This window comes from Strix uralensis, chromosome 2, assembly GCF_047716275.1.
Source record: "Strix uralensis isolate ZFMK-TIS-50842 chromosome 2, bStrUra1, whole genome shotgun sequence".
NCBI lineage: Eukaryota > Metazoa > Chordata > Aves > Strigiformes > Strigidae > Strix > Strix uralensis.
In genome coordinates, this window is record NC_133973.1 from 116,476,468 (window position 1) to 116,494,856 (window position 18,389).

An 18,389-nucleotide genomic window follows, 5' to 3' on the forward strand; every position below is an offset into this window, starting at 1 on the left:
ATGACTGTCTTGTCTTTCATGTACTTGGAAATGGTTTGCAGGATTAGCTGGTCCATCAGCAAAAATTTCTGCTTTTCAGAAAATTTTGAGCAGTTTGATCTCTCTTGATATGACAATTCTATTGACTTTTCTTGCTTGCTGTGTAAATGTGGCTTAATTTCATGAAGTGTTTTCAAGGGTGCTGTTCTTGACTTTCTTGTCATTCTCATATCCTCTTTTCCTGCAGCTGAACTCAGTGGTAGGAGTTACATGTTTTAATTTCCTGCAACTGTGAAAATCTGATGGTTTGCTATGACTGTGAGCTGTTGGAGTTAAATATCGATTTACTGAAGTGTGTGTTTGTAGAATTGTATTATATGGGTTCTTTCTGAAATACCTCATACAATCAGCTCTCTTCTCCCAGTTGGCAGTGAGGAAGTGGCAGGGAAACCCTGGATGATATTGGATGTTGGGGGGAGGAGAACGTGAAGGTACTAGATGGGCTTTGCACATGGTCAGCGTGGCTCTGGCAGGGCTGATTGAAATGAGTTCTGCAAAAAGCCCTGCAAAGAGCCCTCATGCAACTTCCATGTGAAACTACTTGAGTGTGTCTGTATTACTCCCCTGGTTCTGAGATAGTGTTGTAACTGGGCCTTGTGCTCCACCTGGATTAATAAACCTTTCTGGAACCTAAACCAAGGTATGGTAAATATGAGTGTCTCTACAGAAACCAGTGTTGGCTGAGCAGGGTTGGGGCAGATCCAGAACTAATAAATGCTGCTCATCTGAATTGGTCTGAAGAGATCTAGCTCTAGGTTACTGCTCAACTCAAGGCTGAATTAGGACTAAAAGTGATGTATAACTTCGTCTTTTTTTTCATGTAATTTTTAAGCTATACACAAAGAGTATCATTACCTACAACTTCATTCTTAGTTTGTTTCTAAATAAATGTAATTTTAAAAATAAGGATAATCATGTTTTGCAGCTTGGAGTTGTGTATGTGGAGAAATCACAGAATCACAGAATCATCTGGGTTGGAAAGGACCTTGAAGATCATCTAGTCCAACCATTATCCTAGCACTGACAGTTCCCAACTACACCATATCCCTCAGCGCCAAGTCGACCCGACTCTTAAACACCTCCAGGGATGGGGACTCCACCACCTCCCTGGGCAGCCCATTCCAACACCTAACAACCGGTCCTGTAAAGAAATACTTCCTAATATCCAGTCTAAACCTTCCCTGGCTTCACATTATAATAAACTTCTATTGAGACAATACTTTTATAGTGAACTTTGCATTTATGGACAGTCCTTAGTTAAAGAAGCAATTGTTTGAACTACAGATGGGAAACTCAGTTTAGTATTCATAGTAGTATGTAGGATGGTGGTATAAGATTTTAAAGTGATGTGACAAAAAACAGTCCTGAACTATTATGGGGGCTGTTATGACTTGCTGCTAAAAGGTGTTATTTTTCCTTTTAATAAAAGGATCATTTTAACAGGTCATGTAGTCTGTATGCAGGGAGAGCTTCAGAGCAGAATCAGCAGATGAAGACTGAAGCATTTAGTGATGGGTTTAAGTTTTCACGGTAACAATCTGAGCAGAAGGTCATCACAGGGTGATACTATAAAAATCTGGAGACATCTGAGATTTACCTACTACAGCTTTCCAGAGAATGCCGCTGTTGAAGGAGCTGCAGTTCTTGGGAATTACTGACTTAAAAATCTGAGGATATTCAACACACATACTGTAATTCAGTACTTCTGGGGGGTTCCGGGTGTAAAGCAGTATCTTTTATACTCCAGATTTCTGTGGCTTATTACATGCAAATTAACTCATCTCTTCTGCTTTCTTTTAGAGACTTGCTTCTGGTCTTTTTACCTAACTCGATCTAAAGTGGTTTATATCATGCTTATTTTTGTACAAGAAAGAAAATGTGTGTTGCAGCATACAGAGTGTGAATTTAAGTGTTGCTAGACATCTTGAAAAAGTTGTCAGTTCGGTAGAGGGAAAATCTGCTTTATTTTCTATGTCCTAGTATAATTAAGAGTAGAATGGAATACACTGGCTTTAACTTGCATTTGTAGTGTGAAAATAAGCAAAATCCTGTAACTGAGCATACCTGTATTTTTGACAGCTGTTGCTATGGTAGTTGCAAAATGCTGGTGGAGTATGTGATAAATGTAATATAAAGGATACTAGAAAAACAAAATACATCGACATATTCAAGAATGAATGCTGTGGCTTAGAGAAGTAAGCCCACCCTGCTGTATGTCACAGTGCCGTGAAGCGGAGTAGTAGATTGTAGCTGCGGTTGTAAGCAGCATATTGACAAATGCAGTATCCCCAGTGGACTTCATTTTTAAGTCTTTTGTGTGTGGGAGTGGGAAGGAAGGAAGGGTAGGTAAGTGAATGGGGACCAGGTGACTTTCACAGCTGGTCTCTCAACTTTTTGCTCACAGGCCTTAACATAGCATGGTTCTCCTCTTTGGTGTTCAGGTATTGTAGTATAGCTGATGCATGTTTAAATTTCAGTGATTTGTTACCATGTCATTAAGAAGAAAAAGCACAAGAGCATGAAAGAATAAAGATAGAAGGGAGGGACTGGGATTCTCTTAAACAGTCTTTACTCTGAGACCCCAATGGTATAAATGGTATACATAGTTGTCATTTATAAACATCATGGTATAAATAACTTAACACTTGGACTTTGCATGTGAGATGAGGGAGCAAGAATAATTTTGCCATTTGGGGTGCACATACGACTACAAGCAGATTCCAGTTCTGATTTTGTTGTCATCTCCAAAGAGTTGTGTGGCCCTGAGCAGCTTGTGGAAGGTGTAAGTTTGCAAAGCATTTGTTTGCTTGATAGACTTGTAGTTTGTTTACTTTTTAGGGTCAGAGTCTCAGGAAGTTTGAGCCCAAGTATAGGCTGCATGCATCTCTAAACTACTTTTATAACTGCTTTAATTCTGTTTATGTGTGTGCATGTAGATGCATGGTGTCTTCCTCCCCAAGTGTGTCTTCTGTGCTACAGTGTCTTGAACATACTTAGTTGTTTGATGTTAAGCTCAGGAAGCTTGGCCATGTTTGAACTCCACGTCACATACTAAAGTCTTCACGTGGCTCAAAGCTGTAAGATACTTTCTTACATGGTTCAGAGGGCCCCCAGAGCTTGAGGTGTGATTCATGTATAGGAGGTGATTGTGTCTCCTTGGTGTTTCTGTTGTTCCGGCAAAAGACAAGACTGCAGAGTCAGCGGTGCTTAGTGGTTGGTTTCCTGCCCTAGCTGAGGATTTGGTTTACACTACAGCCAAAGGCAGCTCCATTTTGTGATCGGTCACATGGTGCAGCCTTGGCATGGGAATGGCACTTGAGTGCTGGTAGCCTCTTGTGGATCAAAAACCACAGCCTGACCACACATGGTGTTGCCAAGGTCTGTTTGAGCTATGGGTTCGCCACATCTCTGGAAGTCATACTCAATATCTGCTGAATTTAAATATGAGAAAAATTGAGTTACTGTGAGGCACTGTGTTGTAACAGTGACTTAGTTTCACTGTTTGAAAAATAAAGCCAAACATGCTCAATAAAGGCCTCGAGGCTTATCTGGTGTATTTTGTCACGTCCTATGACTTGGAAGTGAAGACTGTAGTTTATGTAGCTTAACTAACTGACTGGTTTGGGATTCTTGTATTTTGCTAGGTACAACATTGATCCTGGCTTGTACTGTCCATTTTTCTCTCTTGGGGCATGCATGGAAGGTTTGAACTCTTTGTTCAGTCAGCTCCTAGGAATCTCCCTTTATGCTGAACAGACACAAAGAGGAGAGGTTTGGTCTGAAGATGTTCGGAAGTTGGTAAGTATTCTTTTTCCCAGCATCTGAAATGACAAAGGGAAGTTAGACAAGATGGTGTGTTCTGCTGAGCCACAAATCAGATTTTGTTTTTAAATTACTTGGGTACCTATCAAAAGCAGACTAGTTGTCTAGTCTTAGTTGAAGTCACACCTCAAGGGCTTTATACTAAGTGCCTTTTGTATGCTTGGTATTTTATGGCCTTTATAATATGTCTCTGTGTGAAGGGTGCCTGAATCAGAAGAAGTTTCCCTGTTTGGAGATTATTGTCGTACCTTTCAAGCTGTCCTTCTGCATAAGCCCTGCTAGTTTTCTTTAGTTTCAATTAGTAGATGAATGTAGATGGCTAGAATACTGTAGGTGGATATTCTATCAGTCATGTGTCTTTGCCTCATTTTTTTATTCTGTATGTCATCTTCACTTTGAGATTTGGTTTTTATGTCTTTATTTTTCTGCCATCTTTTTAGAGGAAGGTGGAAATAGTAACTTGGGCAATAGTTTACTCATCAGGTTCTCACGTTCCTCTGTTGTCTTCCCTCTATGTATTCACTGCCACATCTTCACTGCTCTTCCACCTCGAGCCTGCAGCAAGACCTGCTGTTCTTTATATTCTGTGGATCAATTTATAATTACTCCTTACTCTATGTTTATTTCCATGATAAATCAGTTTCTGTTACTGTTGACTTCTCAGAAGTCATTTAGGGGCTACAGAGTGTGTTACTTTTAATACTAATCTGTGACTAACTAGTTTTGAGTGAAATGTAGAAATGGCTGTAGTTTGAGGGACAAGTTGTGAATCTTGTATATATTTTTTTTTTCCCAACTAAAATTACCAACAGATTTTACATTAATTATTCCCGGTTTATTTGTCATTTATTCATTATAAATCTTTGGATTAGAATACTATGTCTTCAATTTACACATCTTATCAGTGCTTTCACGGTAAAAATGATACTCCTTTTTTCTTCAGGCTGTTGTTCATGAAACTGAAGGTTTGCTAGGATACATCTATTGTGACTTCTTTCAGCGACCTGATAAACCACATCAGGTAACATTTATGGTCTGATTCCAGCATGGGTTTTATTTGAGTAATGACTAGTGCTAGGCACATTTGCATTCAGTGTAGGTTTAGTAAAAGTTACCTCAGTTTAAAATAAATTAAATTTAAACAGGGAAAGTCAGTAATGTCAAATATTGTTTTAGGTAAATATTTTTGCGAGTAAGCTTTCTTTTAAAAACCGTCACCTGATAGGCTGAACTCAGACTCTTTGTTCTACAGAATGACAGGCATTATGAAATGTTGTAGAACTCTGTTTAGAGAAATGGTAGATTATTAAACATCTATTTTCTGGCCTACTATTTACAAGTGAAAACAATCTGAAATTTTAATATTCTCTAAAGGTGAAAGCTCATAATGACAACTAATATTTATTCAAAATTACGTAAAACAGTAGATAGTTCTAACTGCTGTGGCTCACTCATTCATGCTGCCCTTGTACCAGTATATTCACAATATGATGCTATACAACAGACACTTCACTCTGTAGAAGCATCTGCAAACTACCACCTTTAGTGAGGTGGTAAGTGGACAAAATTTAAATCTACGTTAGTTTAATATATTACTTTGTTTTGTTAATATTTCACAATATAGTAGGTGTGCTGTGCAGTACATTTTATAAAGAAGTTATTGCTGAAGAATGAGCAGAGAACTTAATCTATAAATTATGTATTTGGCACATCAGTAAATTTCTTTGAGCTACTGCTATTTGTATAGAAAAATTGAGAGGTTTTGATAATTATAAAACAAACAAAAAATTTATTTTCTAAAAGCAACACAATCTTTTCTTTATGAAATAAAGGTAGTTTCCGTATGAATATGAAGCAAATAATAAAGATGGAGAAACAGTCTGCTGCTGTTGAACGAGGCTGTTAATTGAATTCAACTTGTGTAACTGAGTATATGTTTAGGTTTAATAGTTTAAGTTCAATAATTTCATCATTGTTTTAGTATCATTGATATAATGACATTGGTGTCCATATGTTTGCTTTTATCTTGAAAAGGATTGTCACTTTACAGTTCGTGGAGGCAGGCTAAGGGAAAATGGAGAGTACCAGCTGCCTGTAGTTGTTCTTATGCTCAGCCTGCCCCATTCAACAAGGGGTGCACCAACGCTACTAAGTCCTGGCATGATGGAGAATCTCTTCCATGAAATGGGACATGCTATGCATTCTATGCTGGGAAGAACTCGGTACCAACATGTCACTGGTAAGAAAGTTGGAATAGGGATTTTTTTGGTTTTAGTTAAATGTTTAATTTCTAGAAGAAGGGAGTAGACATAAAAAAGAAAGAAAACAAAACAAGAAAAAGAGGATGAACCAGAAATGGTTGAGTCACATTGATACTTCTACATCTTTGATGACTTGAAAGTACAATATCAGATCCCCAGATATTTTCTAAAACCCAACCAAAAACACTTGAATATTCTTCTTCTCCTAATAAGAATTAGGCATTTGTATCTCTTTCTGTACTGCTGATCTTTGTTCTAGCAGTGGTATCCATTCTTGCAAGTTTGCCTTATGTGGAGTTTATAATAACGGAATAGTTGTAGGATTGAAATAAATTGAGCTAAACTTGTGCCTAGCGTAAAAGCACAGTGAATCCTGGGTTGGAAATAGTTTGGGAAATTGAATTAAGGACATTTAGTAGATTACTTCTCACAAGGAGTATACACTGGCAATATGGCAAATCTGTAAAGCCAGGCCTTTTCTAGTTGATTCTGATTAAAGCAAAATTGATAAATTAAAAACTTATTATATTTGCAAGCATGGTTAACTGGTAGGCCTTTTTATCATATGTAAATGAACATGAATGAATATGCAATCACCGAGTGGGTGCACAGTAAAAGGGATGTTGCCTTTTTTCATTTAGTCCCTCTTCTCAAGCAGTGGCAATGAGTGTACTGGCTGACAGCTCACAGGCTGCTGTGGCCTTCTGCAGTTGTGACAAATGGGTCAAAGACATGTTCTGTCTAAAGCTGCTTGGCATGGTTCTTTTCATACCTTCTGTAATAGTGTGCTGGCAATCCATTTGCAGTAGATGCTTATTAAAAAAAAAAACAAACCACTATTAAATAGATGAAATTGTAGCTCCCTTGTCTGAAGGATTTTTTTTTTTACGTTTTACTATTTTTTTGTTATGGTAATAATACAAAGGGGTGTCCATGGTAGAGTTATGCGTTATCAACAGATACTTTGCACCCAGTGACAAAATAATCTTTCTTAAGTCTTCCACTTAAAATAGATTGAGCTGTTTGTAAGTATGTCACTAGGGGACATTGTTAAAACAAATGAACTAGTACTATGTATTCTGTTTCAGTATAAGTTCTGTATGTTCCTTGGGATGGTTAACTGCTCTCCCCCACCCCTTCCACTCATATGGCTTTGCTCATCTTGACCTTCAGGAGTATTTATATGCCCAAAGTAACTGCTTTGATGGGCTTCTCCTCTTGTGGTGAATCACATGCATCTGCATGTAAAAGTCTTGAAGGGGCAGGAAATAGCTAATTTTGAGGATCAGACTTCCCATGACCCCCTGTGTATGGTTTCAGTGTTGCCTTAGCTCCAGGCAATCCTGCGTCCCAGGGGATTTCACTCCAGATCTAGCATTGCACAAGCAGCATTGGAGACCAGTCATGTTGTTTCTGCAGAGAACCTGGGTTTGGTGGTTTTTTTTAGGATTTGGAATGTGTGAAAATCAAATGGCTTGTCCCAGGGATGTCTGTCAGGGGCCATCTGCTCTCATGAGACACTGGGGTGGCAAAGTATGGAAACAAGATGACTACAGGCTATTGTGAGAAAAAAAAAAATTGATATTCTAGTTGACATGCACTGAGTTATTTGACATCTTTCCCACTCTCTCCTGCCTCCCTTTTCTGATTAACCTTCCCAAATATTCAGGAACCCATTCTGCTGCTAATGGGCCCAAAACTTGGGTAATACTGTATGTTTTTGACTTAAGATGTGCTTCTTTTTAAGTTAATCTGACATGTTACTGTATGCATTTATTGATTGTTTAACACGTGTGTGCGTAAGATTTTTTTAAAACCTAGCTTGCACTCTCATTTTAGTTCATCATGCAGTAAAGAATACCTACATTTGTTTTACAGGAGGACTAATTTGTCCCATATAACTGCCCAACCTTTTACCTTTCTGACTTTCAGATAATGTAATTTCTCAGAAGTCTCTTGGTGTTAAAATAATTCTGTCACTTTATTAAGGAGAATTGAGAAAGCATATGGCTAGGGGGATATCAGTGTAGTTCTGCAGGCATTTGTCTTGGGATGTGCCTTGTTTTAGGCTTTTTACAAATGATTTTCAAACAACAAAAAAAGACTCTACTAATGAAGTGTGATGGTACAAAAGAAAGAATGAGATATTGTGTAAGAACTGAATGACTGGATAGTGCAGTGTTAGAAGTAAAATTCAATTCAGAACTACACAGTGCAGGTCATGCACTTAAAGAGTGCTATCAAATGGATATTTTAACAGTGGTGGAGGAACAGAAGAACAGTTTTGTGTGTTAATGCAGAACTACAAATAGCTAATGTGTCTGTGAAAGGGGTGAATGTGGTTTGAAATTACATCAGAGGTGTATCTAACAGCAGTAAGTATTAGAATGATTAAGAAAGATAGTGGTAAAACCTCATGCAATGCTTGGGTGTGGTTTTATGTCTCTGGTCTGAAGGTGAATTCAAACTGAAGCAGACGCAGAGACAGTGGATAGTCTTTTAGACTTTATCTTGTCTTCGGATAATGATGGCTGAGAGAATATAGTTTTTCAATTTAGGAGGTAAAAAACAGTGTGGGAAATGCTATTTAAATTAAAGAGCAGTGTTGGTCTGAAAACATTGAGTATAAACAGATTATGAATTCAGATTGAAAATTAGAGAAAGATTTGTGAAGATCAAAGGAGTGGTTTTAAAAAGTAGTCTTCAAGAAATAATAGAAGCAAAAACTGTACTTAAGACTAGTTTTGAATGTTGACAGTGTCTCTAGCAGACAGGGATGGAGGTGATGACCCAGTGGGTTCATTATTAAAGCAACAACTTTGTACATCCCTAACTTTAATATAGAAATTAGAAATGCAGCTTTGATTTGGTGGTGTGTTATACTTCTTAATAACTTCCATTGTGTAGGGTGCTGATAAAGATTAGAGTATAAATAAGGTTTTTGGGAAAGTGCTTTTTGAAAATACTAACTGCTAAGATATTACCTCATTGCACTTAGGACATGTCTTCAATCTGAAAAGAGTGTTCCTTGAATGAACAACTTGGTATTATAAAGCAAGGTTAATATAAAGCATAAGTAAGCTCAGCAAACAGATGGAAGCTAAAAATTGTAACTGTGAATAGGATTAAGGCAGAGTTTTATTTACATTGTAGTTTGATTTAGGTTTAGGACACTTAAATAGATTTGGTGTTTCATGTAGGGCCAGTTTGGCTGCAGTCTGGTTTAGTTTAAAAAGGGTGTGATCCAGAGCTTTATAAGGTGCCTCACCCAGCTGTTCAAATATTTTGTTTTACTTCGTGATTTATAGTAAAATGTGTAGTATTATAATGAAGCTTTTCTGGCAATATGTACAATAGTGCTATGGAAATAAAATATTGACTTAATAAGCGAAAGAACACTAAAGTTCACCAAAAGTCCAAACTGAGAGTTGCAAAATCTTTTGGGAAGAGTTAACTATTTGTGTTAATGAAAATAGCAAATGCTAACATGTACAATTATTTTACCTCTAGGAACCAGATGTCCTACTGATTTTGCTGAAGTTCCCTCAATTCTGATGGAGTACTTTGCAAATGACTATCGAGTGGTTAACCAGTTTGCAAGGCATTATAAAACGGGACAGGTAGGGAAAATTAATATGTAAACTACTGAAAATAGAAAAGAATCGTATTTTTGTGTGTTGTTTGTTAATAATGTTTAAAGTTGAAATAAACAATGGATAGACACTATTTTAATATTATAGTTTCAATTATTCATAAAAAATGTTCATATTCTCATTGCAGAAAAGCTAATTGTAATCTGTAAAAGAATACCAGATCCTTATATCCATGGTTCCAATTACATTCCTACAAAGGTTGTGTAGTTTCTACACTGCAAAAACTTAGTGTAGTAGGTGAACAACTTCTGTGTGAATCAGGTAATGTGGAATGTTTTAATTTAATTACAGGTAAGTTATGACAAAAATAGTGATTCATCATTGAACTGTTTAAGGTCTGTCTTAAAGCTTGGGTACCAAATCATGGAGATAAATAGAAATGATCTGCAGTGTTTAGCACAGTGTAGGGTAGTCATTGAAATATTTTGTGATGAAAAGTGTACTGCTTTATTTATGATTAGATTAGGATTAGTTAGATTCTGGCAGTCATGAATCTCTGCATTAAAACTGATACCTTTTTTTACATATTTTATGGCAGTCTACTGCAAGGATCTACTTTCTGTGGGAAATTTAGGAAACAGTGCCCTTTGGAACAAGGTGACTTTCAGTGACCGTTTTAACGCATGGCAACAAAGTGATTTGTATTTGTACAGGCATTTCAAAAATACAAACCAGTAAACAATAACCAAAGATCTTTTTCTAGTGCTTTTGATTGAGGCAAGTTTCAGTATACTCAAATGTGATGGTTGAAGAATAGACTACCCATCAATGCAAAAACAAGGAAGCCTCTTAAGTTGTGTATTATTGCAGTTTGTTGAAGCTTTTTATCCAATACTAAGTGTGCGGTATATTTCAGTATTATGGAAGTGGAATTGTGTTTGCCTCCATTGAACAGTTAGAAAAATACATTGCTTAACTTCTGTTTTAATAGATACTATTTGATAAATTTGATAAATTTTCTCTGTAAATCTACCTTTTTAATTTTTGGGTTTTTTTAACAGAGCAATCGTTTCTGCAGAATTGATTGCATTAACAAAGTCTCCTTGAAACCTGGGAGCTAAAAGTACTCAGTTCAGAAATGTTTACCATTTATATGTTTGAGTCCACATACCAAAATAACTGCTTTCTAGTGTTCTCTATAAAGTTCATGTAGTGTTTAAACATTGTGGAGTTAATCTGATTGCATATGAGTTCAGAGAATGAGTTTGACTAAAACATCTGAAAGAGATTTGTGGCACGTTATTTATGGCTTTGTGTTTTCAAAATGGCTTAACAAATCTAAACCATGTTTAGTTGCAGTGCAAAAGCTAGGAATCAGACGCTCTGTCCCATTTCACGTTTCCACAAACAACTTCTGTTTATTGGTGGTGAAATCTTGCCCTTTCAGAGAGCAATTGAGAGGTTTAATGTAGAAACTCAGTCTTGAAGGGGGCAAGAATGGATTATACTGGAAGATGAGGAAAGGAGCCTGAAACTGCTGTGTGGCTTTTGAGGGCTTTAGTCGGCTTCCTTTTAATTGCTTTTTTTAAAATTTAGAATGTATTTTTAAGCCATCATCCAAGATACATAAATCTGCTTTTGCTTATGTTGGTTCATCTAAGCTAGTTTTAAGAATCTGATATCAGATTTCTGTATCTGTCGTTTAAATACAAATAGATTGAAGTAATCTTTTCTATTCTCGAAATTTAGTGATTGTTACAGCAATTACTTTCATCTGTTGTGTATATGTTACAAAGTACTTTGAATAGAAAATCCAAGCTCTCTTACATTTACAACTTCACAAAAATCCTTTTGGGGCTTGTTTGCTGTGCTTGTTCCCTGACTAATTTTTTTGGTGTGCAAACAGAAATTCGAATCAAATTTTCTTCTCCAGTTTTTTAGTTATTTGAAAGAAAAATGAGTCCATTTTTATCCACTTTCAAGGGGAAACAAGGAAGGTGGGTGAAACAGTCAAAATGTCAACTCTGTAAAACCATTTCATTCAAAAGTTGTTCTATATGAGAACTTCCATTAAGTTTCTTCTTAAGAATAAAGAGACTGAGCTTCTCTGGGTGAGAAGGATCCTTCCTGCAGCAACCACACCAACATAGCTCTGCTGTATGTTGGCAGAAGGAGGGTTTTTTACTGAACCAGCTTGTTGAGGAGGCTGTGCAGATAATTTGAAAAAGCATCCTTCTTTCTGCATTGCTGCATCTATGTGATCATTTTTGCATGCAAATTTTAGGTGGTGTCATTATTAACACTCCTACTGAACATAGTTACGTAAGAAAAACTTGGTAGCATAGTCTCAGTTTATGATTGCTTTTGCCGGTTGTAGAAGGACTGGACCTGCGGATCCTCATTTAGGATCAGTGCTTATGGGAAGAGGAGGGGAAAGAGGTGTTGTTTTGATTATTAAAACATATGAACTGTTGAAAACTGTTTTTTTGTAGCATTCCAGAAAAAAGATTTGGTGGGCAGGTTTTCAAAGATGAGAATGCATTATGCATACAGATGTGGATCATGAGGATCTGGTCCAAAATACCTTGAAGTTTATAGAAAGCTTGTCTCTGCTTTCTGTACATTTTGGATAGTTGTGCTTTTGAGTACTGAGGAGTGAAAAAGCTTGCAAGCTCTTCTGGCAGAAGGAGTAAGTCTTGTGAATTTAGTTCAAAAAGCTGGCCAGGACAAAAATATTTCCTCCAAGAGAGTAGCAAGCCTAGTTTTCCTTTCATCTTAAGATAACTCAACACAGTTAATCTGTGTGTGTGTGTTTGGTTGTTTGAGGGGGGAAGAAATAGGACTGTGTTAATTAGTTACTAAGTTGAATTACTCAGGTAAGCTCATGAAGTCAAGCCGTACCAAAATTAAGTCATAACAGTGCTTATGCAGACAATCTGGTGCATGTGTACCATTCTGTATCACTGTGTGCGTTTGTTTAATTTCATTTGTTAAGTTCACAGATATATGTGGTGGGTCTGTCAGGCTAAATCATTTTAAGATTGTGTGTCTTTGGAGGCTCTCTTGAACAAAGGCCAGTATTTCAGCTGTTCAAATTTGAGCTGACTTCATTTTTCACAGAGATGGAATTACAAAGGCAGTATTGTATTAGCATGATTACAAGAATAAGCCCACAGATAGTAAACAGTCATAATGTGTGGCGGTTACTACACAGCAGTAAGGAGCTAAGTGTGCTCTGGGACACAGGGAATTCTGTTCTTTTAGCCACCATGGCAAACATGCTGAAAAATTCATGCCAAGATCTTAAAGCTGCTTAATATAGAATGATGGAAAAGTGGAACCCAAAGTAAAGCATGTAGTGTTTAAAAAATGGAATGGTAATTCAATTAACATAGTTTTAGCCAAAGCTCTGTGAAGTCTTTCTTTCAGAAGGAAGATAACAATTTGATTCTGGTTTTATCAGAGGGCTCATCTTTCAGGATAAGTAAGATAATCATGCTGATGCATTTTTTTCTTCACTCAGCTGCTTATTAAGGGGATATGGGATTGTAATGGAGCAAGGAGAAATAGTTTCTATTGCCTGAAACAGTACATCTTCCTCAGAACATCCAAGACCTCAGAATATCTGTATGCCTGACATTCACAGAAACAAACTTTGAAGAGGAGTGGTGATCTTTGAAAAACCCTCTGGAGTTCCCTGAAATCTTAAGTTTTAAAATACCAAAGGTGCTTCGGGAAAAATAAGCTATCTCCTTTTTATTATTTCTTGTGCCAAATTCTGCTTGGTTTGTGAATTATGATCACAACACAATCTTCGAGCCAGATCAGTAGCACTGATAGATTTAAACAAAAGAGCATTTATGTCTTTCTCCTGTGCCTTTTTGTCAATAAATATTGTTGTAAGAATGATTTATAATTTCTTGTTGATTTTAATCTGCTCAAACAGTAGAGCTTGATCTTCAGGGCAGAGTATATCTACATTGTTTGTTTGATACTCAGATGGTTGCAAAAAAAGATAAAAAGATTTTCTTGGAGGCCTTTAGTATTACCTACACTTTAGTTGGTCTCTAGAAGGTGGTTCTAAGCTATCTCCTGTGCAAAGTCTGTAAGAAATGCTTAGCTCTGAACTGAGAATTAGACTTGCTTCAGTTGTTTCTTGAGCAGGGCTGGATGTAACTGTCCCAGGGAGTGCACAGAGTCTGTCCGCATTGCCAAACCTTGCAGCTCTCTGCCCCAGTGAACTGCAAACTTGGATTTCCTGATTCAATGGAGGATCCGTGGAACTGTGGTTTACCAAAATGCCAGTTAGAAAAGTCTTAGTGCCTCTTGTTCTATTCATTTTGTGTACCAGCTGAAAGCCTGTGCGCTTAACTTCCTCTTACCATCATTTAATATAGCCAAAATATAAAATTGAAATTCCATTATGTTGAAAGAGCTGGTTTGACCTTACTGGTAGGAGAGTTCTTGGCTTTAACCATATTAAATTATAAATGTGTAAAATATACATGTTTGCTGTTGCCAAGCTTTTGGATGTTCATCTTTTTTTAACACTGGCAAATTACAATTTAAGAATTCCCATCCACTTTTCTCATATTTTACTGTATCCAAAATGCAGGTGCCCCTAGAAGAAAGCAGTTTTGTTTAATTCCATACTGTACTACTTCAGTAGGAAATGAATGCCTCCAGAAAGCTGCCAAAACTTGCTGATAGGTTGGGTGCTTAATAACAAAATCTGTTAAAATTCTACAGGTTTCCTTACACAAGGGTTTCTTGCATGACAGCTAAAACTGTGTTATTGCAAATCCACATGTGATTTAGTTTGAGGCTGAAAAGTTGTTGAAGTGCATGACTCACTCAGTGTAAGAGGATGAGATGAGAGATGTTCATAGAGCCAGGAGGAAAAATTGTCCAACATACTTTTTACCATTTGTAATTTTATTCTACTTTGTTTCTTGCCTTAATAACTTTTTTACATAATTAAGTAGTATTTTGAACAATACTAAATCCAGTATGGAATGTCAGATTAGTCAGCTACTAACATCTTTATTACTATGGATAACTGCCCATTACCTTTACTCTAGTAGTCCAAAATCATCATGTAATTTGAAACAGAATTTTTGTGTTTAGAAAGGGTAAATACTGGCCTAACAAGGATATACTGTAAGACAGACTTCATGTTCATTGGTTCATTTTTCTGTGTTGAAATTTCAACAGCTGTGCATATTTATGACAGGCAAAATAGTTGGTGGTGTTCTATCCCATTCTTGACCCAGCTAACATTTGTCTTGGAGAAGGGGTTACAAGCCTTGGCAAGCTACAGCATAAAACAGCTGTGGAACTTGAGAGTTTTTCTTATCTGCTTTAACTTCCAGATTCCACAGAGTTAATTGATAACATTTTCATCACTTATGCGTAGCTTCTCTGGAGTTGTTTTTTTTTATTCTGTGACCATTAATACTGTTTGTCTTGAAGTCATATCATTTGCACAGAATCTAAACATGTGCCTCTGCCATCAGGATCTGTGGACTTTCACATATTGTTTCTTAAACACTTCAACACACTGTAAAAGCATAGGTATGCTTTTAGAGTTCAGTGTAATACCAAACGTCTGTATTACACTGTACAACTTGTAGTAACTTTCTTAATATTTTATCAAAAATCCAGTTACTTTAACCATACTTAATGTTTGGTTAATAAAACTGCTAGCAAAAAAAAATGCTTACTAGGAAAAACATCTATTGCAAAGCTTCAGGAAACAGCAGAAGTATAAGGTTGAGCGTTCACATACAGATATTCTTAAAAATCTGGCATTAAGAAGTCTTTGGGTGTACTTGTAGACATCTGAATAGAAGGTAAAAAGAGTTTGCCTACTGGCTTGAAAAATGACTCTGACTTTCAGCGTGTGGTGGCATGGATATTTTTATTGCCATAGATGAGGAATAAATTCAACTTTGTTGAAAATTTCAAAGGGTAGATATTTACTGTTCAGTGTGACTGAACATTTTTATGCGGTAGAAGGCCTGACGCTGTCCCAGTTGAAGTTACAAAAACTCCACCAGCTCAATGGGAGTTATGTGGGCCTCCGTGTCAATCAAAGTGAGCTATGCTCGAAGACCAACAGGAGAATCTGTTGTAATACCTTCTTTTGAATACTAGTCAGGATGACCTGGGAGGACTTTAACTGCCCCATCTGTTCTTTATCTCTAAAGATAGTCATAATATTTTTAACAGTCATATAAGGGAACATGGGATTAATTTATAGAAGAACAAACACTGAGACACAGTAGTTTCTTGATTGCTATGTAAATTACTGCTGATATCTTAATTGACCATTGTTTAGCAAATTATTGACCATATCTTAATTGAACATTTGTTTAGCAAATGAGATTTCCTTTCTCAATGCAAAGCACTTTAATTATGTTTTTATTACCACCAGGAGTCTTTTTTTTTTTGTCTTCAGCCTTTTCTAGTAGTAAGCGTACTATTTACAAATATACAACAATTCTAAATATGTTCTTTTTTTTTTTTCTTATTCAAGCCACTACCAAAAAACATGGTGTCAAGATTATGTGAGTCCAAAAAGGTGTGTGCTGCAGCTGATATGCAACTCCAGGTATGTTCTTTGCATTGTAGTCTCTACTTTCTATCCAGAACTTTCAGAACATATTTTAATTCTTCTAATTTTACCAAAATTTTATTTTAATGTAGACACCAACTATATGCAAATTAATGAAAATCAATTCATTTTAATATTAATTTTCATGTTTGATTTTTGTGAATGTATTCTCTGCTGTCTGCTTAAACCTAGATGTCTAAATCTGTTGGAAAATACTGTGAAAACCAGAGCTTTTGGAAATGGTTGAATTATCAGAATTCCCAAATGTGGTTTAAGATTGAGTTCTTAAATTACAGAATCATTTAAGGAGAACTTGCTATAGAGAAAGTATTGTGTACCTTTGCATCATTAAAGTGTAGGAGGATTGAGAGGCACAGGCCACCTTAGTAAAATCAAACCAGGTTGTTTATTTACTAGAATGTGATTTGAGCTCCTTGTCTTCTGCAGCTCCAGTATGAAAGTGGCATCTTGTTACTGCCATCAAAGTTAGTGGCTGAACTATAAGGCTGTAAGACTTGTTTCTCACAGTGTTAGGAGCAGTAATTAAGTTCATAAACCTTTATTTTCGATGGGTAGATGTGATTGATCAGTCATTTTCATAAACAAACTGTCAGTGATACTTTTCTTCAAAGGAAGTAAAGGAAAGTAGGGTTCTATCTAAAATGGGTATTTAGTTTTTTCAGTCCTGCACAGCAGTTCTCAGGTGTGAACAGTAGCATTAGCATCCAACCAAGTTCTTTTACAGTGAGAGTTTGGCTGCATTTGGTATGCTACAAGTTTCTACTGTGTGGTATTTGTGATTTTGTTTTCTTTGCTTTGCCTTAATTCAGAAGCATATAACTTTACAGTTAACCTGGTGTTTAGATGAGAACTCTGCTAGTACCTTAATAAAGGGTAGTCATTATTTTTGAGATGTGGAAAGAAACAAATTTAAAGATCAAATCTTTGTAATTCTTCACTTTGAAAAGTGCCCAAATGATTACAATTCTGTCTACAAACATGAGTTGCACTAGTTAACTGAAGTTGATTTCAAAGAAAATCTTAGTTAAATATTTGCAGTTTACTCTGTGCAGTTTTTTATAGTGATTTAAAACTAATCAGAATACTGGTGTGTGGACCTGCAAATGTATATGTCAGTTACACTAATTAAAACCAGACTTAACGCTGTTTTCAGTGAATACATATATTTTTCATTGGTTAAACTTAACAGCTTTTTGAATTATGCTTTCAGTGCAGCACTGGCTGTCAGTGGCCAGTGTTGGCTGTGCAGGTGTGAACAAGGAGAGTGCCACCTGTGTGGCATACCTCTGTGACATGAAAATAACTGCACCCTTTCTGCAGGTCTGATTCTGAAATGCACACCCCTGGCTCTGAAAGATTCTCATCTAAAGATAGCCGAGAATGCAGAAAGAATGTGGGCAAAAATATAATTAATTCCTATAGGAGTTTTTTTTGGAAAAAAACAATTCTGAATTGAAATAAAATTTAAACTGAGAGTACTTAGTTATGGACATCTATTCATGAAGTCCACCAACACAAAATGATTTGCCGTGTACAGACTGGTAACCATCAAAGTGATGATCAGGTGCTTTCACATGTGCCCATTCTTTCTGGTGTGTCCATAACAGCTACATGTAGATTTGACAGATTTCGTTTCAACTTCTAACATGTATTTGCTATAATCTTGTCAAGGTTTGATACCAAATTGACAGTATGGGGACTAAATGGGCTTGGATAGCAAGAACACTTCAAGTCACAGATATATTAACAAGTGACATGGCCTCCCTGTTCTGTGGCAGGGGAGATGATGTGCTCCAGAAGTCAGTCAAGGAGGGGTCATTGCATTGGTCCCATGGGGTGGGCTGTGCAATCCTCGTGCCGCTGTTGGCCCTCAGCTGCTCCTGGGGTCTCTGTAGGGTCTGTCCCAGAGTGACTCCATACCTCCTAGCTTTAGAACTGGGGAAAGAGCACCCACTTTTGGTGGGCTCAGATTCCTGTGGGTGCCTAATGATTGACTGGTGCTGGCAATGATGCAGTGATTGAGCAGGCTGCTTGCCC

General features: G+C 36.8%; 1 protein-coding gene across 1 annotated transcript in view; it reads left to right on the forward strand.

The window, feature by feature from the left end:
* Positions 1 to 18,389, forward strand: part of LOC141939713 (mitochondrial intermediate peptidase-like) — a 49,807-nt gene that overhangs the window by 28,984 nt on the left and 2,434 nt on the right. The window contains exons 11-15 of the mRNA XM_074859977.1: positions 3,684 to 3,837; positions 4,805 to 4,882; positions 5,896 to 6,100; positions 9,633 to 9,742; positions 16,254 to 16,328. Of these exons, the coding sequence (XP_074716078.1) occupies positions 3,684 to 3,837; positions 4,805 to 4,882; positions 5,896 to 6,100; positions 9,633 to 9,742; positions 16,254 to 16,328 (622 nt within the window). The remainder of the gene's footprint in view (positions 1 to 3,683; positions 3,838 to 4,804; positions 4,883 to 5,895; positions 6,101 to 9,632; positions 9,743 to 16,253; positions 16,329 to 18,389) is intronic.